Source organism: Lepisma saccharinum, chromosome 6, assembly GCF_977018435.1.
Source record: "Lepisma saccharinum chromosome 6, izLepSacc3.1, whole genome shotgun sequence".
Classification (NCBI taxonomy): domain Eukaryota; kingdom Metazoa; phylum Arthropoda; class Insecta; order Zygentoma; family Lepismatidae; genus Lepisma; species Lepisma saccharinum.
In genome coordinates this window covers 15,139,863-15,160,971 of record NC_139234.1, presented here as the reverse complement: position 1 = coordinate 15,160,971, position 21,109 = coordinate 15,139,863, and the positions used below count along the sequence as shown (strand labels likewise).

At 38.6% G+C, this 21,109-nt stretch overlaps 1 protein-coding gene across 1 annotated transcript in view; it reads left to right on the top strand.

Annotated features, from left to right (window-relative positions):
* The first annotated feature begins 455 nt into the window (after positions 1-455).
* Positions 456-21,109, top strand: part of LOC145989245 (E3 ubiquitin-protein ligase RNF25) — a 32,526-nt gene continuing 11,872 nt past the window's right edge. The window contains exons 1-2 of the mRNA XM_083124563.1: positions 456-651; positions 18,981-19,049. Coding sequence (XP_082980689.1) covers positions 605-651; positions 18,981-19,049 — 116 coding nt within the window. The 5' untranslated portion in view covers positions 456-604. The remainder of the gene's footprint in view (positions 652-18,980; positions 19,050-21,109) is intronic.

The following is a 21,109-nucleotide window of genomic DNA, read 5'->3' as shown; positions in this document are numbered from 1 at the left end:
CAGTGGGACAATGAATCTCCCCCCCCCCTATTTACTGCGAGCAGCAAAAGAAGACGGTCGCGCCATCTACTGGCCACCGATGGAAATGCAATTTCAAAGCGCAGCGAGGTTTAAATGTGGGGTAATCCTCTACTCCCTAACTCCTCTATGGTGTAAGTAATCGCTAAAACTTCACAGTATGTTACAGACGTAATTGCATACATAGCATGATGAAATCACAATAAAATAAAGACCGAGTCTGCTGCCACGCGCATATCTCTTATGGGTTTCAGCAGAAAAATAACGTGGCAGCAGACACTACTTTGATTTTTTATGTCTTGTAGCCTCTCTCTTATCTTTCTTCTTCTTTTCGAGCTGGTGCTGGCTTGTGTTGTTCAATTGCAAGCAATTTAGAAAATCCAAGGTGTCCCTGTTTTTGACAGTCTGTGGTAGGTTCTATTCAGTTGTCTGTGCTGTCGCGCTGCAGCTCGCATCGCAAAGTCTGCTTGCTTGCAGGAGATCGTTTTTGCAAGTTAGTGTCTGTGCGGTCAATAAACTTTTTTCAATACATACATATATATCATCTTTCGTGTCTTTACTTTGATCTTCCGCTATATTTATTAAGATGAGCGATACCGAAGTTGCTAGAGGAGGTACTGAGGAAGATGAAAGGTATAGTAAATGAATGGATCATGTAATCAGCTGGCGTTGATTTTTTTTTCTTTATGGGAAAGCTTGGGCATTGCAGCTTTAGGTTGAATATACGACACTACAAACGGTGCATGTATGTTCGATGAATATACTTTGCAGTGATAATTATTTGGCCAGATAGAAAATGTAAAACGGCTGTATTTAATAGTAAAACTGACAACATATTGATTATTCTTGACAATACCGCAGTGGCAGAGTGATATGTCCATTGCTGTCTTCATACTTCCCAGATTGAATATGTCCAAACATCTAGTCTCTAGTTTGGAAATCGGAATGTAGCATAAAGTACAGGTACTAGAAAATGTGGTAAGAATTGACAATATAGAGAAAGTCTCCAATTTTGTTAATTTTCGGTATACTAACTAATTTTGGCATCCTAATCACGAATCTATTGTAAAAAACCGGGGGTCACGTCTGGAAATTATACATTTTGATGAAACATTGTTCGTTAGCCGCAAAAACCATCCACGGGTAGCCCCACAAACCATTGACGTTAGCCCCCAAAACCATTCACACGTGGTTAGGTTACGCCTGTTAGGTTCTATTAACACTCATTTCACCCCAAAATTCATCGAAAAAAATGTGGTTCGTACTAGAATTGAACATCATAAATCATTTTCTTGTAAATCAACGGCGTGGTTGGAAACAATGACAGGAGATTACATTTTCGTTCGTAAAACTACGCATATACACCTATATATAAAAAATTCAATCGGCTTTTTTCAAATTTCCAGACGTGACCCCCGGTTTTTTACAACAGATTCGTGATTAGGAGGCCAAGATTAGTTAGTATACCGAAAATTAACAAAATTGGAGACTTTCTCTATATTGTCAATTCACTCCGAAAATGTCTGGGATAAATGATTCCTTGCCGTCCCAATAGCATGCTGATCAGGTAGCGCTGTCGTGTATTTCTTTTGACTAGTTACACTACTGATTAGTCGTTATGAATGATACTAGTGATTAGTCATTACGAATGGTCAGTTTAATGTAAACATTCAGTATAAGGGGATTGAGCCCAGGGGTGGGCACGGGTGGGCAAGCGCCCACCCAAAAATTCCTGTGCCCACCCGATTGCCCACCCAATCAAATTCAATAAGTACCCACATATATGTACTTGGAGATAGCTATATGAATGATTCGTTAAATAAATGTATTCTGGTGTTCATAACATGTATATTTTACTTGTGAATATTATCTATGCTAGAAATGTTAACATATTATCAACCCATAAAAAGCCAGTTTTGTCATTAGAAAGTGAAAGTAATTACTAGAGCTATTGAAACAAAAACTGTGATCAAATGAATACTTCCATCATTAAAAGCAGTTAGTAGGCTTAGGAGGCTCAAAATTATTATGCTGGATATGATCAAGATTAGATCAGAATTTAGGGTGAACTTGAGGGCTGCAGCTCCGGGCCTCCACATACGTATATAAATCCCGGCCTGGGTATGGTTAAAATAATCTCCAAATAAACAAATAAAAACATCATCTTAGCGTTACTTCCTCCGGTAACACAATACATTATTTCAACTTTTTAATTATTATTATTATTATTATTGTTAGAATAATTTAATCAAGAAGACTTAATTGGCCATGTGACACGAATGGTAGAGGAAAGAAGAGTTTATAGGATTCTTGTTGGGAAACCTGATGGTAAGAGACCATTAGGAAGGCCAAGACGAAGATAGAGGGATAACGTTGAGATGGACCTAAAAGAAATCGGCAAGGATGGGAAAGATTGGATTGATCTTGCTCCGAATAGGGACAGCTGCAGCCACAAACCTTCGGGTTTAAGTATGCTAGAGAGTATAATATAGTTTTAATTAGCTCTGCATTGAAATTCCAAAAGTGTCCTTTTTATTTCATTACAATTTTTGTATATCTGTTGTCTTCCAATATCAATATGGTATGCGAAATATCAACTTTATATTTATTCTACTAATAAGAAGGAATCACAATAATCACTACAATACTGAAGTGAATAAATTTTAATAAACAAGTTATGTGTGGAAAAAGCTACAGAATTATTCAATTACTAATGAGTGGCTTATCCTATTTAGAAATCCTCGTCCCACACATAAATTTTGCCACATTAAATAGAATCTGTAGATACAGTTGAAGTAAAGAAAGAAAGTTATGTCACGAAGTATCCAGAAGACGATTTTGTTAGTTTTCGTTTTAAGCCCACTTTTATGCTCAGATAGGCTAATCGGGACTAAACCTACAGTTTAACGTGTAGTCTGAACCTGTGTGCATCGTGCTTCCACCAGAGGAGGGGGAAGTCGGACACAGGATCTCTTTATTATAATGCGACAGCGTGATGCCATTGGGGAAGAATATACAGAAAGAACTCGCACCAAACGTGGCATTTTATCACCACAGAAGATGCGTCCATTTTAAGAGGGTGATTGCCTGAGACAAATATTTGAGACTTTCGGAAAACAACGTCATTGTTCACGGAATTAGCTGCCTTGATCCACTAATGAAACGCTGTGCAATTGAAACTACCACCTCAACTTTCTAAGAGCTATGCACTAATAAAATTCCATTTTTTGAAGAGTAAGTTCTGGTTGATTTGTTTTATTTAAAGCCATTTTTCTGTTAATTTTGATAATGACGACGATAAGGTTCAATGGTAATTAGATGAAAGTAACGAAGGGGCGAAAACAAACACATACTGACACTCAAAATACAAATCCTCGTAAATTATTACTTTGACAGTGGTTCCAAGCGCCAGGGACTCATTGCCCTGAAAGAATAAAGTTTCCAGGGTATGCTGCACAGGGTAGAGGTTGAAATTCTAGTGTGTTCGAAATGGTCACACCATACAACCCAAGTCATCTATGAAAAATAGATGAATTATTTCTGGCACGGTGATCAACTTCGATGAATTCCCTGTGTCCTAAATCGTTTTGTTACCTCAAATAATATGTTCATGTGACCATACGTGTATTGCTTCTCCCGCATTAGTAACATGACAGTTCAGAAAACGAATAGCAACTTAGCTAGTAATCTCTTCAATTCTGAACAGATTTTTCAATCTTACTTGTTTATTACTTATGAGTGATATTTTGTCAACATAGCCTTTCATTAGCTTAGGAATACTTCCATGGACAATGAACAAAGAATTTGTTCTCCGTGTGTGTTTTAAATCATTCCTAATAAGACGTTCATTTAATCCAAACATTCAGTGGCGGCGATTAGGAGGACTGGGAAGTGGGGGATGCAGTTCCCCCGCCACATTTTGCCACTTTTTGCCCCCGCACTATGGACTCTTTATGCTAAGCCTTTTCTACCAAGAATAAGTATATTGTCCTTGCCCCTGAAATGTTGGCACCCGATCGCCGCTACTACAAACATTAAGATAGATTTCTCAGTTGTACAAACTTTGTAAGTTAAGAAAAGTTACCCCAAGGAGTAAGAAACTCGTTCAGTCAAAAACTCATACGATGAAAATACTATGCTCAGGAACATGCATTTACATTACGAGAAACTTCACGATGGTCTACCATCGCACTTTCTGTCATAGTCGCCGAATACATAAAATCAAGTATGTGCCTTGTATTTGCAACACAAGCTTAAACCTAATTCACATTTATTTCACTGTATTAACATGAATGAAAGAATGTGATTAGAATGTTTGGTTGGGGTATGGCTGCGCATGTGTAAACACTTCCTTCAAATAATTGTGTCCATCAGAGACAAAACGAAAGGAAAAGGAACAAGATGCGACAATAGATTAGAAAAGATAAAGAGGAAAACAAGAAAAGGAAAGAAAAATAAGTAAGAGGGAATTCGGGAGTTGTAGAGAGAGGGAGATACATACGTCTTGCATACACATATACACTATATATGGTTTTACATTTATACTGCCCACCCTAGTTTATCAATAAGGAGCTTCTGCCCACCCGGTCGAAAATTTCTGGCGCCGCCCCTGATTGAGCCATATTCGGGATGTCACAGGTTCAGACCCCTGGGCTCACTACCCTGACATGTTGTGCTATGGTTTCCAGTCAGTCCCTGCAGGCAATTGCATACGTAAAGGGGGAGGGGTTGTGGGGTTTAATCCCCCTTGAGCTTGTGGAATAAGAAAAATGCTGTGGAAAAAAATAGGTAACGGTTCCGATTGTTTTATGATTTCTCCTAGCACAAAGACTAATTATCGTCGAATTTTGGAAATCATTGTCACATGAAATTTGAAACTTCCTTAAAGTACTTCTTTGTAGCTAATCAGTGGTGATTTATTCATTCTATTGGGTTGGTGCAAATGCAATGTCAGCTTTGACGTCTGGAGGGAAACTCACCTCAACAACACAAAACAGGGATTGACTGAGGTCACAGGTCTAACATCATAAACTCTGTATACGTCCAGCAAACAGGCTGGAGCACCCAGACAGTCAGGAGGCAGTGTGTTGCTGAACAGGGTCATATGAAAGTGCACCATGGAGAACACACAATTGCGAGTGATTTGTCTTTACGAATTCAAACTGGGACATTCTCCTCAGCAAGCTGCCAAAAACACTAACAGTGCATTTGGGCCAGGAATGGTAAATGAATGCACCATTCGCTGCTGGTTTGTCAAATTTCGTTCCGGTGACACCGCATTGCAAAATGAACCCAGTGGAAGCAGACCCTCAGAAAAGTGTTCGTGCCATTGCAGACGAGTTAGGCATCCACCTTACCACTGTCGTTTGGCGGCTCCGTGCGATCAGTAAAGTGAAAAAGTTGGACTCATGGGTACCACATGATTTGACACCAGTCAACAAGACTCGCCTTCTGGAGGTGTGCAGTTCTGTGAGTGTAAGGAATAACTGTGATGGTTTCCTTCATCATATTGTCACTTCAGATGAAAAATGAATCTGCTATGACAATCATAAACGATCAGGACAATGGTTGGATCGTGATCAACAGAGTTAGGATTCTTAGGTGTGCACCTTTTTTTCGTAGTGAAAGTGAGACCTCTCTGGAAGGACTCAGTGTGTGAAATGTTGCCTCAACGTGAGAATGTAGCTAATTTTCCAGCACCTTTTTCCCCTTTTTTGATAACCTTTCCCCTTCCCTCCCTTTTCTGGGACATTTATCTATTTTCCCCCCTTTTTCGTGTTCTTAATTGCTTTTCCTCCCCTTTTTGTGTCCTTTTACTGGTGTTAAATATATTTCCTCAGCAAATCATTGAATTATTTTTTTTTTTGCGACACTTTTCTCTTTAAGATGTTTACACATTGTTAACTGAAATTGAATGTATTTAAACTGTGCTTGATTGTTGCCTATTTGAAATCAACAATGGAAAGACCACTACTGATATGCACCAGATCGCCGTTATTTTTTTCTAAGATAGAAGGAACAAGGAAAGCAGTGAAGCAACAATGTGTTTCTGAAGTGGTGGGTTTGACCTTTCATGTGTGCGCAGTGGACAGATATTGTTTGTGGATGTAAGTTCCTTACCTGCTTTTTCACTCTGTTAGATCCTGTTAGTGCATGTACTTTATCATGCCGAAAGTGCCCAGATCCCGATTTATCAGTCAGGCTCAATAATTTAAGCACGAGTTCATAGAAAGTGATGGAACTGTTATTCGATGCTCGGTTTGTGATACGGGAATCACATTACATGAAAAACACCAGAGAGATCGCATCCAGCAACATATTTCCAGCTGTAAGCATCGAAAGAACAAGAATCTGCAAGGAAGTAAATCTCGGCAGCCTCTCTTTCGCAATGCATTTGAGCAGTGTTCTTCCAAGAACCAAAATTTAAAGGAATTTAATGTTGACTTCTGTGCATCTTTTACACAGGCGGAATTTGCCACTTCCACAGAGTTGCCATTCCGAGTGAATACTAAGTTTGCCCCACTTGTTTCTGTGGATGTAGAGAGAAGCTTCAGCTTATATAAAGATATTTTATCTCCGAAAAGAAACAAACTCACTTTTAAAAAAATTAGAAATGCTTAATGTTGTAAGGTACAACAGCTTTGTGTTTTTCCCCGACTCTGGTGAAAAACTGTAACACAATCTATGTGTGTGATGTGTACACAGCTTCGAGTGAATAGCTTAGACTAATAAAATAGGAGGGAAAGTTTTAATAAGTAGTATAATTATCAGCACCTTTTTTTTGCCCCAATCAGCACCTTTTTTGCCCCTTTTTGGGTCTTATTTTAGCACCTTTTCCCTTCCTTTTTCCCATTGAAATTTTCCCCTAAAAATCCTAACTCTGGTGATCAACGTCCAGGGTGGTTTCCGAAACCACCTCTCCACCCATGGAAGGTGTTGTTGCTGTTATGGTGGTCTATGGTGGGTGTGATCCATCATGTCTTTCTCAGGCGAGGTGAAACCATCAATGCAAATTGTTACAGTGCTGAACTCCATGAAATGCACCACAAACTTCTCCACAAGCATCCAGCAATGGTGCACCAACATGGTGTCCTCATGTTGCACGACAATGCTCGCCCACATGTCGCACAAAGGACGGTGCAGGCTCTCCATGAGTTTCAATATGAAACCCTTCCGCATCCAGCATATTCTCCCGACCTCTCTTCCATTGACTACAGGCACGTATCCAGAGGGGGGGCTTAGGGGGCTTGAGCCCCCCCCCCCGAAAGTTTTAGGTTTACACTAGATAAAATGAGGCTTTGGTTTCTTGTGGTGTGAAATAAAATAATGTGACAATAATTTAAGAAGAGAAATAATTATCGAGGCAAGACGAAGAATGTTCCGTACTGTTATTGATAATAGCACGTATCCAAGATGGGGCACAGGTGTCTCGACCCTCTCCCCAGGAAATTTTTCAGTTTACGTTAGATAAAATTAGGTTTTTGGCTTCTTGAACAATGTGAAAATAATGTAAGGAGAGAAATAATTAACGAGGCAAGACGGAACATGTTTTGTATCCCTGTTATTGTTAATAGCACGTATCCAAGGTGGGTATGAGGTGACTCGAGTCCCACCCCTCTCAGGAATTTTTAAAAATTTACACTAGATAAAATTAGATTATTGGCGTCTTGAATAATGTGAAGATAATAAATTTATAAATCTGATAGAAATAATTATCGAGACAAGACGGAGAGTGTTCTATAACCTTATTATTGTCAATAGCACGTATCCAAGGTGGGAATAAGGAAGCTTGAGCCCCTCTTCAGGATTTTTTTCTGTTTACACTAGATAAAATTAGGATTTTGGCTTCTTGAATAATGTGATGATAATTTGGGAGAAATAATTATCGAGACAAGACGGAGAATGTTCTATAACCCTGTTATTGTTAATATCACGTATCCAAGGTGGGGTTGAGGTGGCTCGAGCCCCCCCGCCCCCAGATTTTTTTTTTATTTTACACTAGATAAAATTAGGTTTTTGGCTTTTTGAATAATGTGACGATGATTTAAGGAGATAGACAATTATCGAGGCAAGACGGAGAATGTTCTATAACCCTGTTGTTGATAATATTGCACGTAAACTTTTCTTGCGCTTTCGGTGTCAGCATTTGGAAGCTGCACAACGAAGGTAGCACCACACGTAGGGCGATTCGTTGTAATTTCTAATCTCGGGAAGGCGCGAGAGAGACGTTCTTGAATGAGAGAAGGAGTCAACTAGTGGCAATATTAACGAATCGTTTTATCTGGGGAACGTTCTTGAATATAATGAGGATATAAATACGCGGATTCAATTTTTCGGTTGATCTGTACAAAGAATCGGTTAATGAGATTTCAGAGGTAAGTGTGACAATTCATACAGTCGATTGGTGGTCAGATCAGTCAGCGTCCCATGGTGGCTTTATAAGATATAGTGATTCGAAAATGAAGACATTGACGACAGCAGAACTTCCGGGGCCTTGGTGTAGTGCTAGTTCGGTTCGAGGGCCAAAGAGATCAAGGCCTCTCTCTCCCTCTCTCTCTCTATCTATCTATCTATCTCTCTCTCTCTCTCTCTCTCTCTCTCTCTAAAGTGAATATTTCAGCAGTACCAGAATTGGAGTGGTTTATTAAAACAGAAATAAGCTGCATAGATCAACTGAAAATCAAAGTTTTGAGTGATGATTTAGTTTTGCCAGAACTAAATTTCGTATATGCAGTCCGAGAATTTCATGGTATAAGAAAATACTTTTGTTTAAGCCTACTGGTTTCGAAACACATTCAAACACTTAACTACCATAAAGAGACAGCCGAAAATTTTATGAATGTCGAGAAGAGAAGGCAAGAAGATGTTGCATATGTAGACATTTTAGGCGGAAAGTTCAGGCTCTACCAACTGAGCCACCTAGCCATCCTTGACTTCAGCCGATTATTCGTTAAAATGTCTACATATAGTACATGTCCTGTGTGTATCAAATCGTAAGGTGTTGCCTGTATAGTAAACAAGCACAGAAAATATAGGAGAGAGAAGAAAACTGAGGAGCATTCCCACCGGTTGAGGAGATTTTTTTCTGTGGTCAACAAGAGCTATTACTTTGAGGTGACAATGACAGTGGCCTAATAAGGGAGAATTCACACCGTGTCGCCTAAAGATTAGGTTTGTGCGGCCTTTTGTGTCGCTACGGTGTGAAACGTTGCTGTTGATTGGCCCATTCCAATCGTCATGTATCGCGTGTCCCTTCGGTCTGAAACCTTCCTAAGTCACAAGGATGGAAAATTAGTGCCTTGTTAAGGTTAGGTGTGAAGGCAGGCAGACGACAGACAGCACCCTAAAGGATCATATCCAAACCGCATCTTACTTCAATCTCCAATACGGAATAATAAAAACTTCTGGTGAGTTGATTTTAAAAAATGTGTCCGAGATAAAGAGAGGCGTGTCCAGGATTTTCGGAAGGGAGAGGGGTTACGCATACTATTTTTGGTGGTCAGTCCTGATTTTGATTTTTTTCCTGTCTTTGACGTTCCTCTTTTTTTTAAAAAAAAAAAAAAAGAATACTGGGTCAAATGGGGTTATGACCTCACCAACCCTCCCTTGGGCACGTCACTGCAGATAAATGAGTAAGCATTTGATCATACTGGGAGACGAAACATTAAATGTGTTGGGAACGGAAGGGTTTTCACTGTGCATTAATTGTTTCGTGATCCACATGTATTCGAGAAGACTTCTTTTGTTTCGTGCCGATATATGACAAGACAGCAGAAGCTGTGACAGGCATTTTTGAACACTTGTGAGTGCTAAGGCCTGAATCTGAACAATTTGGTGAGTTTCGGCTTTTATAAGAGCTGCAAACATGGAAGGACAAGACACGTTAGTGGTGTTCAGGCTCGAATCAGAGAGGAATATTCGAGAGCTGTCTGCGTCCAGTTTGCAGCCCACAATTTGAATCTCGCGTTTTCAAGTGGATTGTCCATCCCGTGCACGTGTAACAGCTTCGTAAAAACACTCAAAGACGCCATAGATGTTTTATGCCTGATGAGAAGAAATGGACAAACACACATACTGAGGTGGTTCCGGCACACATTGTTAATGCATGGAAACAGAGGAGTCGAGTGGTACAAAATGTTCCGATTTCACGTTCTGATTAAAATGACAGCCTTACAGTGGCGACGATTTAAGGGATAGTTGCTCCCCATTTTTTATTTTCTTGCCTCAACATTATGGCCTCTCAATGTTAAGCCTTGTCATCCAAGAGAAAGTAAACTTTCCTTGCAACGCCCTCTGCAACCCCCCCCCCCCCCCCCCCCCGGTTTTGGAACCCAATTGCCAATACTGGTCTTGAACATACAATTGTGAGGTTCTTACTATACCCTTAAAAATTGGTGTTGAGCCCCCCCCCCCCCCCGAAAGGAATTCCTGGATACGTGCCTGATTGACTACCATCACTTCCGGCATCTCGATCACTTCCTAACAGGGAAGACCTTCGCTGATAATCGGGCGGTGCAACATGCCGTTGAGGAGACTCCAGACTTCTTTCGCCATGGAATCCAATTGTTGGCTGAGCGATGACAAAAGTGCGTGGCTGCAGACGGCGACTATTTTGATTAACCAGGTATTGTAGTTTTGATTATTTTGGCCTTTGGCAATGACGCACCTGGGCCGGACATTTCATTCGCATCAACCCAATAGTTTTTGGACTTTTAACCACTGTTATTTTTTAAAGATATTTAGCTACGTTTCGGAGGCTAAATCTGCCTCCGTCATCGGGGGTAGTGTGTAGTCTGATAGATCACATAAATGGTTGCCTAGGAGGATTATTCTGGGTGGCCTAGGCTCCACCGCTTCTGTCCGTCACAAGGACCTCTATATATAAAAAATTGCCAGGTAAGATTATCAGTGACCCAGGCTCCACTTTGTCAGACCACGTCAAGGTCACGATCAAGGCTTCGTGTGGCACCATTAGGTTTCCACCTTGATCTCCGGGGACTGGACCGCCCCGGATTGCTGTGTTACAGTGTGTTACAAAAGTCGCACAACCCAAACTTTGGAAATGTATATCATGAAAACTGTAAGAGATATTTTCAACGGGTTTTCTGCATTATACAGCCTCATCCATTGAGATATATTTCAATGCTTAAAATTATCAGTTCACTCCGTACAGAAAATTATATAAATTAATAACTCACGCAAAGCTGCGTTCAATTTTTTCGAGAAATGAACTTCTAAGTGAGAAAAATATGTAATTTATTATTAAAGGTCATAATCAGACATTTGATGACTGATGCCATGTCAGTCTGTCATTTGCGACCAATATTGGTCATGTGCAACATTTGATGAATTTTTGACTGGCGATTTTATGGGTTGAGTCAAAAGTGCCATTTTTGGGACATATCTTCGTATATGGCAACACTAGCAGGTCGAAATATTGCCAACAGTTGCATGCAACATGTGTCCAAGTATTGGCTATACATTTACGTGAAAAATCAAGATTTTGTGCCGAAATTGGACTCTTGAGAGAATCCTAGGCTGCCCCTGGTTACATTGTTTTCTTCGCTCACTTTCGCCGCTACTATGCCTGTTTTTTTAATTCATTCAGCATGGCGTATTCATTGGAACAGTGCGTGTACATTGCTGAAGAGTATTATACTACTCATTCATACACTCATGTGCAAGAGGATTTCCAATAAAAATGCCCTGCTTCTGCTGTACCTCACAAAGCAACGGTTTTACAACCAGTCAAACACAAATAAATGATCCCACAAATTGTTTAAGACTTGGTATTTACTGTTGAAAATCAGTTCTCAGATATTTTCAGCAAATTAACAATGTATTTGAAAATAATGCAATTGCTCTAACATAAATTTATGAACCCAGTGATAGCCTACAGGATTAGTTTAGTGCATAAAACCCGGTGTAAACATCTCTTACGATTTTCATGATGTACATTTTCAAAGTTTGGATTGCGTGACTTTTGAAACATACTGTAGTATGCACAAATGGTATTAGGTGGTTTCCTGGTGCCTGATTTTCAGAGCTGGCGTAAGCTTTGAAGAAAATTTTTCGAGCACTGAGGGTAAATTATGATTTAAACGAGAAAAAAAGTTGTTTTCTATCTCAGTTCTAACAATGTTCAATACACTTGCGTGTGCAGGAGTTTCTTTCGGGAGGACTGGAATAGTAAATGTGGATAGCACATGGCTTCGTTTTCGAGGGCAGGATGCATAATAAAATATTTATTACCTATTCGATCTCGTACAAACACCTTTCACTTGTTTATTTAGTCATTTTTAACATTCGTACTTACCGATTATGCATTGTGAAAGATTCTTTAAGGTGGCATTTTGCTTCTTTCACGAAAATAATTGCAATTTTTTACATTAACAGTAATTATTGTTCTTCCTTTTTTCGCTTCCGTAACACACAATATGGCTGGCACAACTCGAGTTCCGTCGTGGATAATCAGTGGGTATGCAGTGTTTCCAACCTTCTTAACTGAAAAAGACCCACAAAACATTCACACATAGACCCAAAAACCATTCATGGTAAGGTTAGGTTATGTAAACATAGTTATAAAAAAGGGTTCGTAGTGGAATTCAACATCAGTGATTGGAAACACTGAAAGGGGTTACGTCATCAAACGTACGCAACATCTGGTTCACTTAGAGAAAGCAAATAAAAGCAACGGCAATTGTGCGTCGGAGAGATATTTTTCTTCAAAAATACATCAATTCTTGGTCAAATCGATTCCAGGATGGAAGAAAATACCTCCACGAACTTTTAAAATGCTACACAAACTCATTTCCGTAAGTAGTTTCTTCTGTAAAAATGAAGAAATCCGTTTGTGCTATATCGCATTGTTATCAAATATTTTGTATTTCTTGAGCTTTTCAGTCTATTAAAATTGTATTCAAAGACAAAAATAGTAATCTGTTTCAAATTTACACATTTTGATTTTTTAAAGTTCTTAACGGATTTTTATTTGAAAATTCTCATTTTCTCAAAATTATAGTAGGGACTGTAACACCATCAGCCACCCCTCTACGTGCACCAATTTTCAATGAACATGTATTTTTTTGTGTGAACAATGAGAATTAAGTAAGTAAAGTTCTTGATTTGTTGTAAGCGGCTAATGTATAGACAGGGCTAGGCAGACAAGAATACAGTCACCAGTCTGCTTTCCCATTGTTTACCACAGCACGTTTGAATGTCTCTCTTTAAAATGTCTCACCTTGTTGACTAGACAATTATTCAAATAACAATAAGCTTAACTATTGATTACCCCGCAGGTACCCATGTTTTTCGATGCTGGGTGGGCGCCGGGGCCACTTCCAACCTTAGAAAAGTTCCCGGATTTGGTAAAAATCGAATGACTAGAAAGTAATTTTGTTCTATTGCTTTCATAAATACTATATTTATGTAGATTTCTACTACTTAATATTAGTAGTAGTATTAGTAGTATTTCAGCTAATTAATTAATTGTAAGTATTATTTATTAATTATGAGTATTATTATTTAATTAAAGTATAATAAAACAATGGTAATGTGAATTTGGAGAAAGTTATAGAAATAACCCCCCGCCTTGATAAAATCCTGCGTACGCTACTGCCTCCAGGTAAATGCAGGAATGGTTTAATTAAGCAGAAAGTATTTTGTGCAACCATGTTGTGATAATAAAAACTGAGGAAGCAAATGTTCGGTAATTTGATTCTAACAGTGTGGCTTTAGAAATTCTCGTGAATAGACGACTCCTCATGTCATTTATGGATGATGAGTTGTATTTTTTTTCTTTTAAGTTATCTTGCTTGGTTCTTGAAGTTCCAACATGAAGCATAGTTGCTATTACAACAGCAATTAGTAATAAGACTTTGAATGAACACCAAGAATTGTTATTGCAAAGTGTTGTTTGATTTCAAATCATCCCATTTGGTGCATGTCATATATCATGATCTTATTAGTTAACATAATGAAGTACCTTTGTGTGAGGAAAATTTACAGCTTACCATGAAATCAGGTTTTGCATTATTGAGAAATAAGGCAGTCTCTTATATGATGTACGTGCTCATTGTGATGAGCAGTGCTCGAAAAATTTTCTTCAAAGCTAGGGGCCAGTTCTGAAAATCAGGCGCCAGGAAAACACCTACTAGCAATTGTGCATACTACAGTATGTTTCAAAAGTCGAACAATTCAAACTTTGAAAATGTATATCATGAAAATCGTAAGAGATATTTACACCGGGTTTTCTGTACTAAACTAATCCTGTAGGCTATCACTGGGTTCATAAATTTATGTTAGCATTTATCTAAATAAAGGCAATTACATTATTTTTAAAAAGCATTGTTAATTTGCTGAAGACATCTGAGAACTAATTTTCAACAATAAATGCCAACTCTTAAACAATTTGTGGGATCATTTGTTGGTGTTCAGTTGTAAAACAGTTGCTTTGAGAGGTAGCTACAGCAGAAGCAGGGAGGGCATTTTTATTGGAAAACTTCTTGCACATGAGTGTAAGAATGAGTAGTAAAATACTCTTCAGCAATGCACACGTACTGCTCCCTGGGCCTCCCCCATGGCACAGTGGTAGCAGCATTGCCTTGTATTCAAGGGATCCCGGGTTCGATACTCGGTGGAGGCACAAGTGGTTCGGATCCCACTTTAAACTGTAGGTCCAGTTCCGATTAGCCTTACTGTGCATAAAGTGGACTTAAAACAGCAAATCCAATGAATACTCCATACTGAATCAATTAAAACAAAGTGGCACAGTAGCAGCGAAAGTGAGCGAAGAGAATTCAATGTAAACAGGGGCAGCCTAGGATTCTCTCAAGAGTCCAATTTTGGCACAAAATCTTGATTTACGATTTTTCACATAAATGTATAGCCAATACTTAGACACATGTTGCATGCAACTGTTGGCAATATTTCGACCTGCTAGTGTTGCCATATACGAAGATATGTCCCTAAAATGGCACTTTTCACTCAACCCATAAAATCGCTTGTCAAAAATTCATCAAATGTTACACATGACCAATATTGGTCGCAAATGACAGACTGACATGGCATCAGTCATCAGATGTCTGATTATGACCCTTCGATAATTTCTTACATATTTTTCTCACTTAGAAGTTTATTTCTGGAAAAATTTGAGTCGTGCTTTCCGTCAGTTATTAATTTATATAATTTTCTGTATGGAGTGAACTGATAATTTTAAGCATTGAAAAATATCTCAATGGATGAAGCTTTATAATGCAGAAAACCCGGTGTAAATATCTCTTATGATTTTCATGATATACCACATTTCCAAAGTTTGGGTTGTGAGACTTTCGAAACACACTGTACGAGATGCTGAGCATCACAGTATTCAAAACATCGCTACATTATTTGAGAAAGCAGGAAATGAGGTGTTGGGGGACAAAGGGTAAGAAACTGTTAGGGAATCTATGGAATGTTCACAACGTTGTTAAAAAAAATCATATGCTAACTTACGCTGTACTGCAATTTGAACTTAGAATCATCAAAATATCATACATATAATAGCAAAAGATCACAGTCGCCAGGCTGAAATTTTTAGTCACCATGGCGACCTGGCAACCGGGATTTTTCGAGCCCTGGTGATGAGAGATAGTGTTAGTATTATTATAGCCTGTGCATTTTCAGCATAGAAAAAGGCTTGAATAGCTGCAACTCAACCACAAGAACTCCTGCATCAAACTCTTTCTTTCCACTACTTAGAAACACAGTATTACATTCTTGAAGCTTCAAGGATTAAGTAGGACCAAATCTTATCATACAAATACTTTATTCATCCTACCATACACTTTGTGAAAATCATCCAACACATGGAAGTCAAACCTAGAAGTGTTTTATATACAGGGTGATTCATAATTCCCTTCGGGAGTTTTGAACTTTTTTAGTAGAAGAACTACAGCAAAAAGGTGCATATCAGTACATAATGAATCTCTCCAAGTTTGTACTCTTAGTACAAGTAAAGTAATTGTACATTTAGCCGGTAGGTGGCAGTATAATGCAGCTAATGCAAACATGGCATGCACTGGTGAACACAAAGCATTCTGCATCTTAGAATTCACTAAATGTGAGTCTGTTGTGATGGTACAACAGAGATTTCATAGAAAATATCGAACAGAAATACCCACAGGAATGGCAATTTGTTTATGCTGTAACAAGTTCAAGGGGACTGGCGGTCTGTGCAAGAAACATATGCCAGGAGCCCTAAGAAGTCAAAACGTCATGTGATTCAGAAATTGCAGATGTCGCAGTCAACTGGGTGGTGTGTTCAACACAAATCCCTTCATGTGAAACAACACAGGGTGCAGCTGTTGCAGGTGCCCAGTCTCCAGGATCACAATCTTGTTTATCAGTTCTGTCTGGATTTCCAAGATAAGCAAAAGGAAGACGGTTTTGCTGATAAAGTGACTGTCACAATGTATGTATATTGGGGCAGAGAAAATCCTCATTAAGGTGCAACACATTCGTGATTCCCCTAAAGTGAAGGTTGTAAAGGGACCTGCACAAGACAAACCCAACACATTTAAAAGTGAGAATGAACTAAGAACTTCCTCACAGATAGTGGAATAGACCAGCTCTTTGTAAAAGGCTAAAAATATTTGTTAAAACACTGTCGTCATCTCCCAATAGAGATAACAAACAGTTGGGAAGAAAAGTCTGCCTGAGGAAAGCAAAATAGGCACATTCAAGACAGACATGACACATTGGAGGGTCCGGTCCTTGCAGTGAGTTGCCATGGATGTGACGGCTTTGTGCAATACGCAGTGGAGTTAGAAGAACTTCTCGACAGGAAGAGGAATGCCATGCATCTGTGGTGGGCTTAATAGCTCGAAGCTTGTTCCCTGTTACCACATCCTACTCTTCCTGCCACATGTCATGAAGAAAATGGCTAAAAACATTCTGCAAGTCCCTAGCAGGCAGGTGCACAAAAACGTCGCCGTCTGCATCAACAGACTTGGCTGCTGCTTTGTTGCCCTTGATGCCTACATGAGCAGATAAGGACATTTAGCAGACACTGGAGAACACTGGTCAAATCTGTGCAAACAGTGACTTTCTTCAGACAGTGAACATCAGCAAATTCCAGTGCCTTTAGGACTGCATACAGTTCCGCCATATAAGGGCTATCTACTGAAAGGAAATGTTTATGCCCAGATGTCATAATTTTAGCATGACAGCTTCCAGTGCGTAGGCTCACAACATGTTGCTAAGGGAGTTAACTGTCGTTTAAGAAAGAAATGATATGGTGGAATCTCAAAAAGTCAGTGCTTGTACTGAAAAATAAAGAAATCCCGATCTGACTTCGGCAAATGATTTCGCATTTTGAGAATCTGAACAGTTGAGAAATTACAAATGATAGTGTTTAAAAGTTACAATGTTTTGTGCACTATAAGTGTCTGAAATTTATTGAAATTAGGGCTTTTTATTCCAGAAATGCAAAAACAATCACTGTGGGAGAGATAGTTTGTAGAATTCAAGATTCATAGTGTGTCAGAAAATTTTTAATATTTCACGTACAGAAAATTTCCAGTCCTTATCTCAAACATAATTGTAGGCATCCAAAGATTTATATACTGTAAACGCCTGTTCAATTACACACACACATATATACAGGGTGTCTCAAAAGTAATTGCGCAAAGTGACACAGATGAAAGTACACGATAATAGAAGCAAAAAAGTATCGGTAAACATGTGCAAACTAGCCGTTTTCGAGATAATCGCGAATGTGTGATTGATTACAAGCCACCACTGGCCTCATTGTTTGTAAACGTGGTCCTAGTTGGTAAAATTCTTTCCAACACCCCCGGTACATTTTGGAATTGGTCACAAGCTTGTACTGATTGTATCCATCCTGTTTGATTACAACACCACCTCTCAGAAATGTTCTGTTTTGTAAACAAAGAGCAAACCTCTGAACATGCAAGGAGTAAAGCACTCGGTGTTTACAAAATGCAATCAGTGAAGGCTTCTAACCACACATTCGCACACATTATTAGCATTTTACTAACTAGGATGATGTTTATCAGCACTGAATACAGTGGCGGCTTGTAATCACACATTCGCGATTATCTCGAAAATGGCTCTTTTGCAGACCCATGTTTACTGAGACTTTTTGGCTTCTATTATCGTGTACTTTCACCTATGTCAGTTTGTGCTATTACTTATGAGACACCCTGTATATATATATACACACACACACACCACTATTTATAGGTTTATTGTTTTCTCGCTTTTGCTTAATGTCAAAACTCATATTGCCTAATTTCTGATTGATGGGAAGGCACTTGGAAGTGAGTTTCCTGTAGTAGGGCTATGTGTGTATGTTAACATTTTTCTCTTGTATGTAGGAATATGTGATCTGCAGATTTGTGACTCAACAGGAGTTTGGATATTTAGCATTTTCATCTGGCTTTTTGCATGTGTCTGTTGATGGAATTCAATGACAGATGCCGAAGAAAAGAATTCTAATGGAGTTTAGTGTATCTAGATTTGAGGAACATGCTGCGGACCAAATCGGAGAAGAATATTTAATTTTAGGTGACACGAAAGATTTCTAAAATGTACCGAGAGTGGAGGTACATTAAGGTAAAAAGAAAAGATAAAGCTACCTTCACATTGCAACATGTCATGATGGCACATGGGGGTATGAGCCCCACAAATTCGCCATTTTGGTCTTTTGTATTTGTTCATCTCCGTGAAACATTAAAGCTGACCCAGCATGTGCATGGAACCTTTAGTGACGTTTAAAGTAGTCTCAGAAAAGGAAAGTTTCTCAACCATGATGACACTCGTATCCATCTGTGCGGCAACACTTTGAATGCAATTACTTAACCTTTGCTCCCTTTATCCATTTTTGAAGAACGATTTGTTCTGTATAAATGTAAAAGCTTTAAATTATAGAAATTAATGATGAGTTTCTCTTATTTTTGCAGAGTCATTGATGAAATTGAAGCTTTGAAAGCAATCCTTTTGGATGAGTTAGTTGTCAACATTAATGAAAGGTGAGTGTTCACTTTATGCTTTATCCTGTGTGGTGTGGTTAGTACAGCATGCCATGGTCGTAGGTAGGAAAAATTTTGGGGGGTTCGCTCATAATTGTTCCCATAGGCATCGCAAGAAATTTGAATAATAGAAATAATAACATTAATAATTAAAATTTCATAATAAATAACTAAATGATTCCAAACGTATTATTATTATTGCTGTCCTTATATCCTTGGGGGAACTTTTCTACTCTATCCATCAGAAGTGAGAATATGCAGCACAACTTTTTTTTTAAAAAAAATCATGCAGTGTGTACTGAAATGCACAGCTATTATATTTTATTAAATTTTAGATACCTCAAGAAAAAGCTTTAAAAGTAAGAGAGCAATTTTAGTGATAAAGTTTATGTTGTTTGATCATTCACATAAAACTTATTTTTTGGAATTTTGAAAACTGTGGGAAACCAGTTATTCTTTGGATTAAATGGTAAAGCATAACCTGGTGCCTGTATTGTCACCTCAATTTCGATCTAACGCTGTTTTTCTTTGGTTATTCTGTTTGAATACTAACCTTATTTCCATTATTAACAATAAAACTAACAAACGTTCTGCTATTTTTAACTTTCAATAAACGATAATTATAAATTTCTTTATTAAGGAGGCAAGTTTCAGCCTATAGGCTGCTCTGCCACCTAACCCTTGTCAAGGTAATGTTACATATATACTTGTAAGAGATACACAAAATTAAATGAATACACAAAGTGATTAACTACAAATACAAAAAACATAATAATAACAGACAAGAGCATATAGGTTAAATGTATGTACTCTATCGACTGCTGGGTGAAGGGTAGTGGATGTAATGTGCTACGAAGCTGGATATCCTAAGTTTGAACTCTTATGAAGATAAAGGTAAAGTACTCCCCTGTGCATAGCACCACGCCTTGAAGGCATATAGGGGGTGTGGGGGTAACGCCCCACACTTTCTTGATCCGGTCGTGAGTGGGGGTGATGTGATCAGCATCACGCCCCTGACCACCTTTACCCCCCAGGGTTTCCCCCAGGTACCCATGTTATTCGATGCTGGGTGGGTGCCGGGGCTTATAAAACGTTAGAAAAGTTCCCGGATTTGAACTGGCCTGGGATCGAACCCGGGACCTTTAGCATGGTAGTCAGATGCGTTACCGACTGAGCCACCATGTACTCTTATGAAGGGGGATTTAAACCCTTATCGAACAGGGAATTTAAAAGTTGAAATGAGATTTTTGGGACTATCACAAGAGAACCTTCAGTCTCATCCATGGATCAGAACATCACTGGAAAGAGGACAGCAGAAGTGAAATGAAGGGGTCGCGGGTAGGCTGCGATTCTGAGTATTAAACCCTTTTCGCTCAAATTTCAGAATTCAGAATGTTTGAAAATTCTAGCTCAATCTTTTAAGAATTGTCTGGCTGTTGTATTTTTGTGAAGCTGTGAATGTTTTTTTGAAAATGTACTACAAATTTTAGTTTCTGAACTTTCATTATTCCATTATGCTGGAATAATTTTTATTATCTTTGTTAAGGTACAAAAAAGAGACGAGATTAGTTTTACATTACAACTTTACTGTTAGTTTTAGATGTCGTTTCCGGGTCTGGTAAAGTGACAATTATTCTTGTGTTAGTTTGGGAAGAGTGATCCGTTAGTTTTAGAGGAGGTTGAAGAGGCATGATCTCATTTTTCAACATTGGTGGCGACAACGGCACTATTGCCTATCCCTTAGCTTCACTTAATATTTCTCCAATATTTGAAACATCTGATCGATTGTCACTGATCTAAAAAAAAGACTGTAAAGTTGAAATGCATCGTTGCAACAGAGCATCGTTTGGTGGGTTAATTTATTCATCGCCCCTCGTCAGAAATGCATACGTATAAGATGTAATAATAATAATTAATTACACACACATACTATATATATATAGCCTTTGTTATTTTAAATTGGAATTATACAAGTATTGGCATCTGTATTGGTGGGTATCGATGAGAGTATAGGCTCAGCCCTAATCATGACACCGTTAAGCTGTTTTATCATGTTTAAT